The 13,065-nt window shown below is 37.2% G+C and overlaps 1 protein-coding gene across 3 annotated transcripts in view; it reads right to left on the reverse strand.

The window, feature by feature from the left end:
- The window catches only part of Hex-a (Hexokinase A), a 43,076-nt gene that overhangs the window by 15,662 nt on the left and 14,349 nt on the right, over positions 1–13,065 (reverse strand). The window contains exon 1 of one of the 3 annotated variants that reach the window (XM_076318877.1): positions 145–450. The exons of the other annotated variants lie outside the window; for them this stretch is intronic. Coding sequence (XP_076174992.1) covers positions 145–183 — 39 coding nt within the window. The 5' untranslated portion in view covers positions 184–450. Of the gene's footprint in view, positions 1–144; positions 451–13,065 lie in introns of those variants that run through there. 3 annotated transcript variants of the gene reach the window in all.

Below are 13,065 nucleotides of genomic sequence, written 5' to 3' on the forward strand. Positions count from 1 at the left end.
GCATTCTACACGGTCTTTCTTGCTCCCGTGGGCACACGAGCGAAGAGAAAAAAAAAACAGACACGTTAACGGAATTCCTGTCGCGAACATGAATGTCGGCCGAGTCTTCCGTTACACGGACCGAGTACACGATCATCGTCTCACCTCCGGTTTGATCATGTCACTCGAGGATAACGTTTTCATTGCCCTCCCCTCGTCGTTGCACCCCGTGCTGCGGCCCTCTGGTAGCTTCGTGTTTGACGTGTTTTCGTGCACTGGTCCGAATGAGAAAGGAGAGCGATGCGGCACGATTCGTGGAATCGCAACGGAATCCGGTTCTCTTCGACGACTCGTAGACGCAAAGAGAGCCTGCACGCGCGCGTAACAGTCACTACGTTCGCGTTTGAGCAGCTACGTACGATTCGTTGTTCACGAGTGTACCTCACGAGTTTTATATCGCGACTGCTGGTACGAAGGCGCCTGTTCCACGCGCGTACCTACGCTTCCACGGGCGAATGTGCTGGCTACGCGGTGGGGCGGAAAGAGGCCATGAAGGAGACGGACGGCCACTGACGGATTGACGGAAGATTTTCTCTTACTAATGGAGAAAAATGTTTTCCTTCGAGAGAAAGTACAAACTACAATTTCTGTAATCGCGAGAACGTAAACCCCGGAGAGTTTGAAAATAACAAAGGTTAATCGAACTCGAGTGTCCTTAAAATTCTATTGACAAAGTGTCGAAAGAATCGATGACTCTTGAGCGTGGAAGTCGAAGGATCTCGTCACAATGAATGGATTAATTAAAGTTCACGCGATCCGGACTGTACGTTTTTGTTATTCGTTCGTTTGAAATACACGTAGTTTGTGACAAAGTGTGTAAAAGATTACGAAATTGAATTGAAAATGTCCGAGGAAAATGTTTTTTTTTAATGTCATCGGTGTTTGATATACAAAGTTAATGCACCAAATTCTCGATTATCGTGTTACATTTTCTGAACAACTTTTCCTCCGAAGATACGGTAATTTGAATTCGAGTACGAAATTCAAATAGATCACACCAGGGAAAAAGGAGCATTTTGTTGCATTTTGTCTTTTGTTTCAACCAAACTGGTCCAATTGCTCGCACAATTTCCTGAATTTCGCTAAACAAGTCGTCAGCCGTGATGAACAAACATCGAATAGAACGATACGTGTTGCTGGAAACGAAAAATTCTTGCGTCAGTTCTCGCATCGATTCGTGCCACAGGTTCGTCGGCGTACTATACGACACTGGATCCTGGACGCGTTGGTGGGAGGTTCGAAGACGAGTGGTGGGGATAAAAGAGGGATAACTTCCCCACATTCGCATACTCCGTTACGTAGAACATTATCGGTAAATGCGCCATGCGCGGGATGGAGACTCGTCCTCTCAAGGGTAAAAAGGTCACTCGATTCTTAAACGACAAATTCGGCGGAACGGTTGAGCGCAATGCAATCGCGCGTTGCATTTGCGTTACGCTAGATTCGCGAGGTTTGTGTCATCCGCGTTCTCATCAGATGCTTTAAAAAGAATGTAAAAAATTTTTCTGTGCATATTTACAACACGTTTAGTAGTTTCTATCCTCTGTTGCATCATTGAGTTAAGGTCACGTATTCTTCTAGACATCGAAAAAACATTTTGAAGAAAAATTCCTTAACCAGTGTCCACCAATGTTACTCGAAGAGAAAATTTTCTCGTTGTTCGAGCAAGCATACCGCGTTTATTTTATGTTAATAGTATCGTCGACATTTTCCGATATAAATAACCGTCATTAACCTTCGCGACAATGGACATTAATTTTTCTTCGTCGATCTCTTTTAAGTATATCTCCTACGTCCGTATTCGTCTTAAAATTTTCCAATTGCGGAAGACATTCGGGAAATTCTTAACAATTGTTCTTATATTGTTTTTCGTTCTCCCCGGTCTGGATAGAGCACACGACTGATGAATTTAGTGGTGCCATTAAGCTATTATTAAAGCGTCGTTTGACTTAGAGATAAATGTCCATTATTTATAGGTCAATACAGCTAAATAGTTTGTTTGCTGTATCGCGAAATTTAACAAGTGTAGAAGGTCTCATAATCTATTGCCGCGTATCGTTCAGGATCGCAAAGCCAGTTGGAAACGAGAAATTGTAAACATTCGAGGATCGAATGTTTTTTTGATTTTATTGAAAAGATCCTGATAGTCCGGCGATATGTTAATCGACAACGAAAAGTCTATTATCAGCTTCGAGCCCACTTTTTTATCTTTGTATTAATATTACCGATATACAAGTACCGAGATCATGGAAGTTATTTGCGAACAAAATTTGATAAGATGTCTACGACGTATTTGCTGGAAGATATTCATGCGCTTATGTGCTCGACACGTACTCGAGCGATTAACATTTTGTTAGACTATCGTGAACAGTAATTGTCAACGTCAGCTAAGATTTTTTGTCACAGCGTTTTTCGTCATTTAACATCTATCTATTACGTTCCGTTCGAATTTATCAATAATGTGATTAAATTCTCTTTCAATTCGACACCCTACGTAAATGTCCACCATGATCGCACAGGGTCTCGATTCGTACATTTTATTTAGTCAATCATCTAATTAATTCGTATTCCATTTTACTGATGTCATCGATTATTGTACCATAAGTGATTGGCACATATTGGAAGGAATAATATTATTCCACATTGACATTTCGTTTGACTGTCACCAGTATTGATTATAGGCTAATTAATGTTTTATTTATCGATGTTGTACCAGCTATTTAAAAATATATCAAATATTAAAATTATTATTCGCAGTCTTGCCATTGTATGAATGAAGATTGTTCACAGTTAGTATTCGTGACAGTGAAACGAAATGTTAATGCGATGCAGTATTATTCAACCTGAGTATACGTCGATCGTTTATAGTACAATAATCTCTGATTTTGGTTAAATGAAATATGAATTAATTAGGCGGTTAGATTGGATAATTGTGATAATTAACACTCTATCCGGTGTTCTTGCATTGCTTGTAAACTCTGGACAATTTGTAAGTAGGAAATTGTTTATTTATATTTTTTATGAGAATGTTAAGACAAGTCTCGAATGTGGTCGAAAATACACGTGTAACAAGTACTCGTACAGTTCCTGTTTCGTGACATTGCATATATGATAATTACAAGGTAGTCCATGGAATTGTCAACATATATATATATATATATCATCGATACATTTGGAGAAGTTTTCGATAGAAGTAGTTGTGTTTTAAATAAAAATTTCGGTATAGTACTGAAATGAGACAGAAGAGTAAAAAATAACTGAAAGTGAAAGAAAATTTTCATAAATCTACATAATCAGTGCAAATTATTGATAGATATGAAGATCAAGAAACGATAAAGAATAAAATAAAAAATCTAGAGCTATATAAAAGCAAATGAAGTCGGAATTTCCATTTTAACTATGTTATGGATCATAAAATATATACCGATATTCTAAAAGAACGTATCCAAGCTAGTGCAAATAAAATGCAACTACGAAACGATCACATCTTTTTACAAGATAACGATCCGTATGTATAATGTTTATACAAGACATTGAATCCTGTATAATGTACCCCACTGAATATTAAATCAGCAAATAAATCAATTTCTGTTACGTTTATGTATAAATTTTAACAATTCTCGTAAACTTAACAGCATACCAATTCACTTATTCCCGTATATTTTCCACCGTGTTCGAGACTTTTGTTAATATTGTCATAAAAGATACAAATAAATGTAATTTCTCTCGTGAAATTTGTTCCAGAGATTTCTCGAAATGTATGATACATATTTTTGTAACGAAGTTCTGTAAAGTTTTTGTCGAAATACCACAACCGTACGAATAATCAATTATACCTACTACATATTTCATAGACCACCGTTTCTCATCGATCGTTTCGAGTAGAATATTGTAATGGGTCTTTTATTATGCATCCAAACGGTTTTAACGCGATCTTATGCTTTTGTGATACGCTTTCAGTTATCCTCTTGAGATTATCGTTTCCAAGAAAAAAAAACGCGATATATTTCTGTCTATTGTCCTTCACCGAATGGCTTACGGTTCTTGTGCTGTTATTGCAATGAATGGCAAACACGAGCCACGAAAGACAGAAAGAGCGAGAGAAAGCGATTCACAATCGATCGCAAGTATCTGATACGCGGTGCACTGCAACAACTGTTTGCACTTGTGTATGAAATCGCTTTTAAAATCGTCGACGATAAAAAGTACGCAGGTACGCGCGGAGAAATTCCTACCAGTCACGATTATTAGCGAGTTTCTTCATGAAACCGAACTCGCAATACGAACTGAGTGTTAATTGCTTAGACCTGCAATGTTTCACCTTGACTAAATTGTGAAAAGTTTGCGAACTGTGTACAAGTTCGATCGGCGATTATTGTAGCGAACTTTTCGCAAGTTTCATCGAAAACATTTTCGATGAGAAATAAAAATAGAAACGGTAGAACACGATCTACACAGGTAGTACGGTTGTGGATACGTAAATCGGTTTCAATCTCGAAATTGTAGTCCATTGTTGGAAATGTGACGAGTGTTTTTCGTTAACGACGGTGTTGCGTAACGTGTACTCTCAAAGTCGTATCAATCTCGAAATTGTAGACCGTTGTTGGAAATCTGACGAGTGTTGTTTTCTTTTTTTTTTTTTTTAACGAAAGTGTGGGGTGTAATGTAAACTTTCAAACGCGTGTCGTTTCTTTTTTAGAAAAAATTACAAACTTCCGTGCAATCGCATGATGAAATTCACATCCTGGGTTCGGTACTGCGGTTGCGTATTGACTGCACACGGGGTGTGAATTTCATCAGATAATTATCGAACGATTCGTAACGTTTCCCAGCAGAGGGACAACATAATTGAAATTCATCAAAGCCCTCCCGTCTCTTTTTCAAGTTAAATAAGAAGTACATTTAACAACGGGATACGGAATCGTACAGACCTCTTGCATAATCTATTCGTTAATCGTTCCGCGAGCTGTGTTATTGTGTACGAAATCTTTCATAACTGTATATATTAATTATCCAAATTTTTGTTTTTTGTTTTGGAACGATCACCGCGAATATCAATTGGAATGCTTCGGTTTCTGACGAAATTCACCGACATTCGTAACGAATTGTATTAAAACGGTTCAATTGTTAAATTCATGCTTCACGGAAAATTCACGGTACTTCGAAATGTTTTTACTCGCTTTTTCGCGTTAAAAACTCGCCGAAAGTTTGTTTATCTTTTAATTTAAATTTCCTTTCGTTGTAAGATACCAGAAATTCTTACAAAGCACTCTGTTCGATTCCCACCATCTTCTCAAAACGAGGTTTACGTCGCAGACGTGCACGTGGTATGTTAATTCATTCACGAAACTGCTTACCTTTGAGACTAAAATCTTAGAATACGATAAAAAAGGCGTGTCACACACCTCCAATGACTAATGTCGAAAAATTGTTTCAAAATGGCGTTAAATGGAGAATATTTCCCTGACCGGGAATTTCGCTATTGTAGCACGTGACCTACATCAGATGTGATTCAGTATGGAATTTCAATCTAACAAATAATCTTCGACACAACGACTTTCAGTTTTTGCTCGATTTTGCGGACAAAAACATCGTAAAAACAACGCCGGCGGATGAACGTTGTCCGCAAGAAATTTTCAAAGTCGCGCAATGACGTCAGAATAATAAGAGAGGAAGAACCGAAGATAGAGAGATAAGACGATGGACAGCGCCGCGTAACGACCAATTAATCGTCTATGCGCTGTCAAAGTCGACCGTGCAACGGTGCAACGATCAGTTACCAGCAGATATTGGTTAGGAGCGTTTCGATTACCGATTTTGCTTCCGATGCGTAAAAATACTATACCTGTCCCCTCGGAGATTATTCCTTAGACGATAACCGTACATCGTCAACGCGTAGATCTGTAATCACGTTTGTTAAAACTGCCTGTGCGACGAATAGAAGCACACTTGTGCAGTGGGCGAAGCGTTACGGTGTAACTACGTGTCCGAACGCACGGTCTCTCAGTCGATCTGCCACCGATATTGAATTATTTAACGAAGGGTTGCGGCTAAAAGGTAGATTGATTTTTCAATTCCTTTCCCCCACGTGACGTAACAAGTCCATTTTGTGAGTGGCTGCACGGTGAGATAAGCCTCCGTTATCAGCCACCGGGCTAGTTTATTGAGCTTTACAAGCTCCACTTGCGGAATTCCGTTCGAAGCACTCCGTATAGCGTGGCTTCGCTGCAGAGACGAGACTGGAAGTGGCGTCGGTAATACAGTCCACTTCTCTACCTGTGTGACGCACGAAGCAATGTTCCTTTTCCCGTCACAGTAGGGGCCGTCGCTTGGTCCGCAGAGGACAACGCAACATCGTCCTGGAACGTTTATAATTTTCGTTCGTTTCCTGGAATTACCACATCGATTTTCTTTCCAGGAATCCTGGTCACTGGATAGAATAATATAAAACTTCTTCAAAATATGAAACTAAAAGCCTGTCCTTTTCAGGACAGTCGAAGGACTATTACAATCGATTTCTTGGCATTCTAACCCCTCTCTCCTTCGATCCTTGGTGTTCTATGATCGTTTTTTCGAACGAAATGAGTTTGAATTTTTGTTCACTTAACAGTAAACAATTTTCGTTCACTAAACAATTGTTAAATCTCATTGTTTATATTTTATTTTATTTCTAACCAGGTTGAAATGAAAGTAAAAGTGGGAGTACATTATAATCGTGTCACGTGAGTGCACGTAACCTCGAAACCTGTAAAAACACGTGTAGAATACACACGAGCGTCACGTCTGTCTCGTGATGACACGTCATAACCACTCGTTTTTAAAACTGTACACCTGTTATTCATTTTTATATCTCGTTGTTTCGCTTTACATATATCGTAATCTAAATAATTACGAAATTTCGTGTTATGTAGAAACAAATTACCAAAGAACAATTATCAATTCTTGAACAAACAACGTAAAGCAATTGCTAAATCTCATCGTTTCACAGTGGCGGAGCCAATCTTTGTATTTTATTTTTTCTTCTTCTATTTTATCTTTCTCCTTTTTTTCTTTTATTCGATTTTATCCGTATTCGGTTACAACGAACGTGTAAAAATAAATTCGAAGCTCCTCTATTTCCTCGCTGTTGTTTAAACTTTGATGTATTCGAGGGATTTCCAAAAGAGCTTAATTATATTGCGATCAGATGACTGATGTTAATAAATCGAATATAATACTGTTTTTCCATCGCGGGGAAACTTCCTTTCCCTGGTGCGATAAAAAGATTAAAAATCATTAAGTGCTTTCGTCCGGTCAAGCCAAACTGTGAGTGTAACGTCCACAAAGATAACTTCGAGAATGCGAATGATAAGACAATACCGTTTTCAGATAGGATTACACCGACTCATTGATTTTAATAACGACGTAAGTCGAAGTCTGATTTTACAATTGAAACAAATTATTCAAATTTAAACCCCCACTCCCCACTTGAAACGAAAATTACGAAATGAAATCACGAGTTTAGAAATTGATCGTTCATCGGTGAACGAAATTTCAGCGTTAAGGAATAAAGAGATCATTAACGTAATCAGGTGCCCTCGTTATTTAGTCGTCTATTGAAGCAATGAATCGTGTCGATCGATCGTGCACTCCGGAGACTAAACAATTTAATCGGAAACCTGTTTTTTCCCTTGCAACACTTGTCTGCGTAATTACTAACGCCTCGTTTAATAATCATTTTCCACGTTGCGCACATGTAAAAAAGAAACGATACCGTTCGGGGAATTGAACGCGATAAATTAACGCGTTTCATCTTCCAGGTAGTCGTTTCGTCACCTAACCGCAAAAGAATGGGATCGGTGAACCGATACGTGTGTGGATTCACGTCCCCATCCTTTGCGCGCGCACGCAAGCGCACGTATATTTAGGGAACTAAAGTGAGAGGCATTTAACTCTCTCGTTCATCAGGCCCAATGAGATAACCTGAAAAAGTATTTTCTCATGACGTTTGAGAATAATGGAAAATCCCAGACCTAACCCCTCCAGACAGTGAACGTACATTTCGTGTATACATCGCAATTGTAACAGCGATTGTTTAACGTTCGTTGATAATTCGATAAGAAAAAATAATGAATGAAATAGATCAGTTCTCGATCGTTAATAGCAATAAAATCGTTCACTTTAGAGTATCGACTGAATTTTAGATATCGTTGAAAGTGTTTCATTTATCGATGTATTTCGCTAAATATCTCTCTTTCAATTTTTATCTCCTCTTTTGCGTAAACGATTTCTTCTCTCTGTATTTCGATGGAAAATTCGATCTAAAAAATATTATCGTTCAAATAAAAGATCAATGTTCTTTGGAATAATTTCAAACTCAACGATCGATACAAATTTTTCTATCGCAAACTGTTGCGTGACAGTGGTGAAATACTTTGATCGCTTACTACGCGTAATGTTAAGAAATTTAAGAAATTTAAATAAAGAATACAGTCTATTCCAGTACCGTGCATTGATTACTCATCGCAAGAGTGATTTTTAATAATTTGGTGAACCTACGGATCTTGCGAGGAGTTATTAAATATGCGTGCGAAATGTTAAGAACACTCGACCGAAAGTAATAAGAATTAATGAACGTTTATCGATGTGTTTCACGAAACAGCTGTGTTCCTACAATGAGAACGAGAGTGCTAACGTTTTGAGTCAAGTGACTCTTGAACGGACCACTTCCCACCCAGGCGAGTTTTACATTTACACAATAATAAATCGTGACGCGTCATCGACGAACTTTCAATGGTGACCGGCCTTCGGTTACGATATTTTTACGCCTCCGAAAGGCGCGTCGCGACGCGTCGCCTAAATGCGCGCGAATTTCGCGATAATCGCGTACCGAATCACGTTTAATGAACCTACCGCAACTCGTATCGGTGGGTTTCTCAGCCGCACTGAAATTCGATGGACTTTGTGCACGACGAACAACCGTATATCGTCGCATCGAAGCATCTGAATCGAAAATCGAAGATTTGCTTTCTCGCTCAAGAGGGACCGGTCGAGGATTAAAATCTCACCGTTGCGAAAATTTGAGTGATTCGATCGAGACGATAAGGTTCGAGCGGTTCACCCATCGAAGAACGCATTAAAACGTCCTATTGCTTTTGTTATCGTTGAACGATTGTTCGATGATATCGTTAGAAAGTAGTCGTGGCGTCGTAGTCACGGGCAGAGCAAAATCGAGACGACAGGTTTGCACAAATTTCACCGAAGACCCTGAACGAATAGTTTCTCGTCTATGTGTATCTACGTGTCCTAGCTCACGTAACAATCTCCTTGAGATCGAACGCGCCTGCTCGGAAACGTACTTGGCTCCACTGATGAAGGTTCTTCTGGTTTTAGGAGACGCTATTTACCGATGTATATAGGGTTGACGCGGAGATTATTGTAGATTTCTAGTTATACATACCGAGTAACGTGTGTAATCGACAACTATATTTGGTATTTAACTTTGTCTAGCCGAGGACTATATTTACTATGGAACATTACTAAACTATATTTAACATTTGAACGTTTCTAGTGCAACTATTTCCACCAGTAGGAAATTCATTGTGTATGAAACACTCGAATACTATATTTATTAGATAAACAATATTTGTAATATAAATATTCCTCGTGTATCGTATCTAACATTGTCTAACCGAGGATTATATTTACTATGGAACATTAATAGACTATATTTAACATTTAAACATTTCTAGGGCAACTATTTCCACCAGTAGGAAATTCATTGTGTATGAAACACACGAATACTATATTTATTAGATAAACAATATTTGTAGTATAAATATTCCTCGTGTATCGTATCTAACATTGTCTAACCGAGGATTATATTTACTATGGAACATTAATAGACTATATTTAACATTTAAACATTTCTAGGGCAACTATTTCCACCAGTAGGAAATTCATTGTGTATGAAACACTCGAATACTATATTTATTAACTGAACAATATTTGTAATATAAATATTCCTTGTGCAAGTAAGTGATTTTTCTTTCTTTTAATCTTCGGTCTGACTTTTTTGAACGAAACCCTCATAATTAGAACTTTTGAGCACCTCGTTAGTGAAAATTTCTAATTGAAGTTCAAGAACATGGTCGGGGATAATTGTGACATCATCGATCGGGGTCGAAAATAACGTAAGAGTCGACGATAACGAAACTCTAGACTATTTAGAACAGTCCTACACGAATATATGATGCATTATCAATTATCGAATGTAGAACGTAACGTAATTGCTAAATCTGTAATAAACGATCAGGAGTTCACAGCAAAAACAGTAAGATCATTTTCAAAAGCTCCATTCTGAAAAGGATTCAATAAACATGAAAAGAAAAACAATCGTCTGTGTACATTGATATTTGCGAAAGGGAAACAATCAAAGCCCAATATGAAGAATAATAGAGGACAAAAATGAATAGAGAGGCAAATAATTTGAATTTGAGAAGAAAAAATGTTAAAAACAAGCGCAAGCAGAGGAACGAAAATTATAGCGACGAAGAAGAGAAAGAATACAAGATGCAGATCCAGCGAGCCAAATGGGAAATGAGTATTATAAATACAATGTATTGAGTACATAAATTGCACACGTGTGCTATCATTGAATTCTTGGGGATACATTCAGAATGAATGTTACATAAACGATACTTTCTAATAGAATACAACTACAAACACATTTGTGCAAACTCAAACTTTGCTATTCACCCTTGTGTTTATCAACAAAAGACGTGAAGTAAGGGACATGATAGCACGCTTGAATTTTCATTGAAATTCTGTATTGTGAATCGTGCAATGTGTCGTGTAGATAGTCATCAATTAGAAGCATTAAAGAGGAAATTTGAACAATTTTGGAGCAAAAAAGAAAAAGAAACAAAATTCATCGATTTCAAAAATTGCAAAGTCTACGAAGAGAAAATTTATTTATAACCTGTATCAGATGTGAATAATTGTGTGCTATCATTTTATCCAGGAGTGTACGTTTGTTACAATTGTGAAACCGAATAATCTATAATCAATTAAAAATCTTGAAAGTTTTTGGAGAATTCGATTTATATTTAGCCATTTTTGAAAGAACACAAAAATAATTGTACTCGCAATAATGTCAGTTACACGTGTACGATCTCTGTATAAAAATTTTTGTGACATGTGTAATAGTTCTGTGGTATCATACTCTAAAGTTAAACTATTACTATTGACTCTGGTCACCCCTATCATAGTTCTTCTTTAGGTCATCTCAGTATCTCGTTGGGGTCTGGCGAATCCCATTGTTATTTATCGATCGAATCGATGCAAGAAAAATACAGACAATATAATATATTTCGATAATAGTTTTCTGTAAAATATAAAATTATATCACGGTAAATAGTAATCGTTGTTACCATCAAACTCTTCAGTTAAAAATACAATGAAAAGGGATTAAGAGAGACGAGAATTCTTTGTGGATTCTTTCGAACTATCGATAGATTACGTTAAGAGGTTGTTAGACGACACCAAAGCTTCGATTTGAAAATGATTAAACCAAAAATTCGGATAACCGACCTCGTGTATCGATTATCTTCTAGTCAAGGATAAAACGTCTGGATCTGATAGTGCAAAAATATAGAGGGAACGTGTGTCTATCTTCCGTTGACGATAATATAATCGGTAGATATTTGTGAGCTGTACACTGACTTTAATTAAACTTGCGATAAGGTTCACAAAATACGGTATAGATATAGAAACAGCAATACAGTACAGCGATTGCATACATATTTTGCAAACATTGCTCGAGCTTTCAGAGATATTTAGAATAAAAATCGAGGTCACAGATCTGGGCGAACCTTATTTGAATAAAAAATCAAAAATAATTACCTTTTGCTAAAACTTCGTTTCACCGTTTGCAAATGGAATATTTTTAACTGTAAAATATGCTAGGAAATTGTCGATAAAAATCTATTGACAAATTTAAAATCACGTTGATCTCTTTCGAAAAGTATTTGATTATTTCGAATAGAGAATAATTATTTTGAAAGCCATTTCACGAATCAAGGTGACGTATCATTTTAAATGATACTTATTATAAATAACAGTATTTCAAATATTCGAATAACACTATTTCAAAAGTGACCAGGCCTGGAGGGTCATAATTGACAGCAGATACTCTCGTCAGTTTCCCTGCAAACGCAATGCAAACACACTTAAACACAGTTTCTGTAAAAAGACCCGATTGTCGTCCAAGCGATAGAGACTTTCTCACTGTAGTCACTGTTATCAAGTATGCGAGAATCTCTAGGAAGCATACATTTCGCAAAACAATATATTAATCTACTAGTGATACACTAGATCGATTATCCGAGATACACAATTGTTATTACGCTACATTAAAAATGTTATTTCTTACAAGTTTTGTATTATTCGATTATATACGGTTAATAGAACTTTCCTTGGATATAAAAAAAAAATAATAATAATAATAACAACGACAATAGTAATAGAATTTTAGTTCAAAATATTTGTATACGTGAGGTTAAGCCATGGGTCCGTTTGGACCCGAGCGCAGCCTTTTCCAGAACCGTGAATAGTGCAAGGGTTAAACGTTGTAAAATCGAGTCGAAATTTTAGAGTAACAAGTGTGTTAATTTATGCTGCGGGATGCTTGGAAGAAAAAAGTATCGTTTATCATCTAGCGTTAATTTCGTTTAATAAGTTCGTCGATCTCGACGCATCGTGACACTTCGTGTATCAGTGAACAGGATAAATGAAGTCAATTGGTCTGTCGTTAAGCAAAGTCAACGACCGAGAAAATCAATTGCATCGTATTAAACTATCAACATGATATAACAAATCATATCCGTCTCGAGCATCGGTTCGAATTCGGATACAGTGGGACGATGAGTTTCGAACGTTTGTGCAAGATGAGACATTCGAAGAAACGCGAACAAATTTCGAGTGCCGGGATAGTAAACAAATACTCAATTCCAAGGAAACTCTTTTGCAACGAAATGTGTATCGGTG

This window comes from Ptiloglossa arizonensis, chromosome 8 (genome assembly GCF_051014685.1).
Source record: "Ptiloglossa arizonensis isolate GNS036 chromosome 8, iyPtiAriz1_principal, whole genome shotgun sequence".
NCBI classification, from domain to species: Eukaryota; Metazoa; Arthropoda; class Insecta; order Hymenoptera; family Colletidae; genus Ptiloglossa; species Ptiloglossa arizonensis.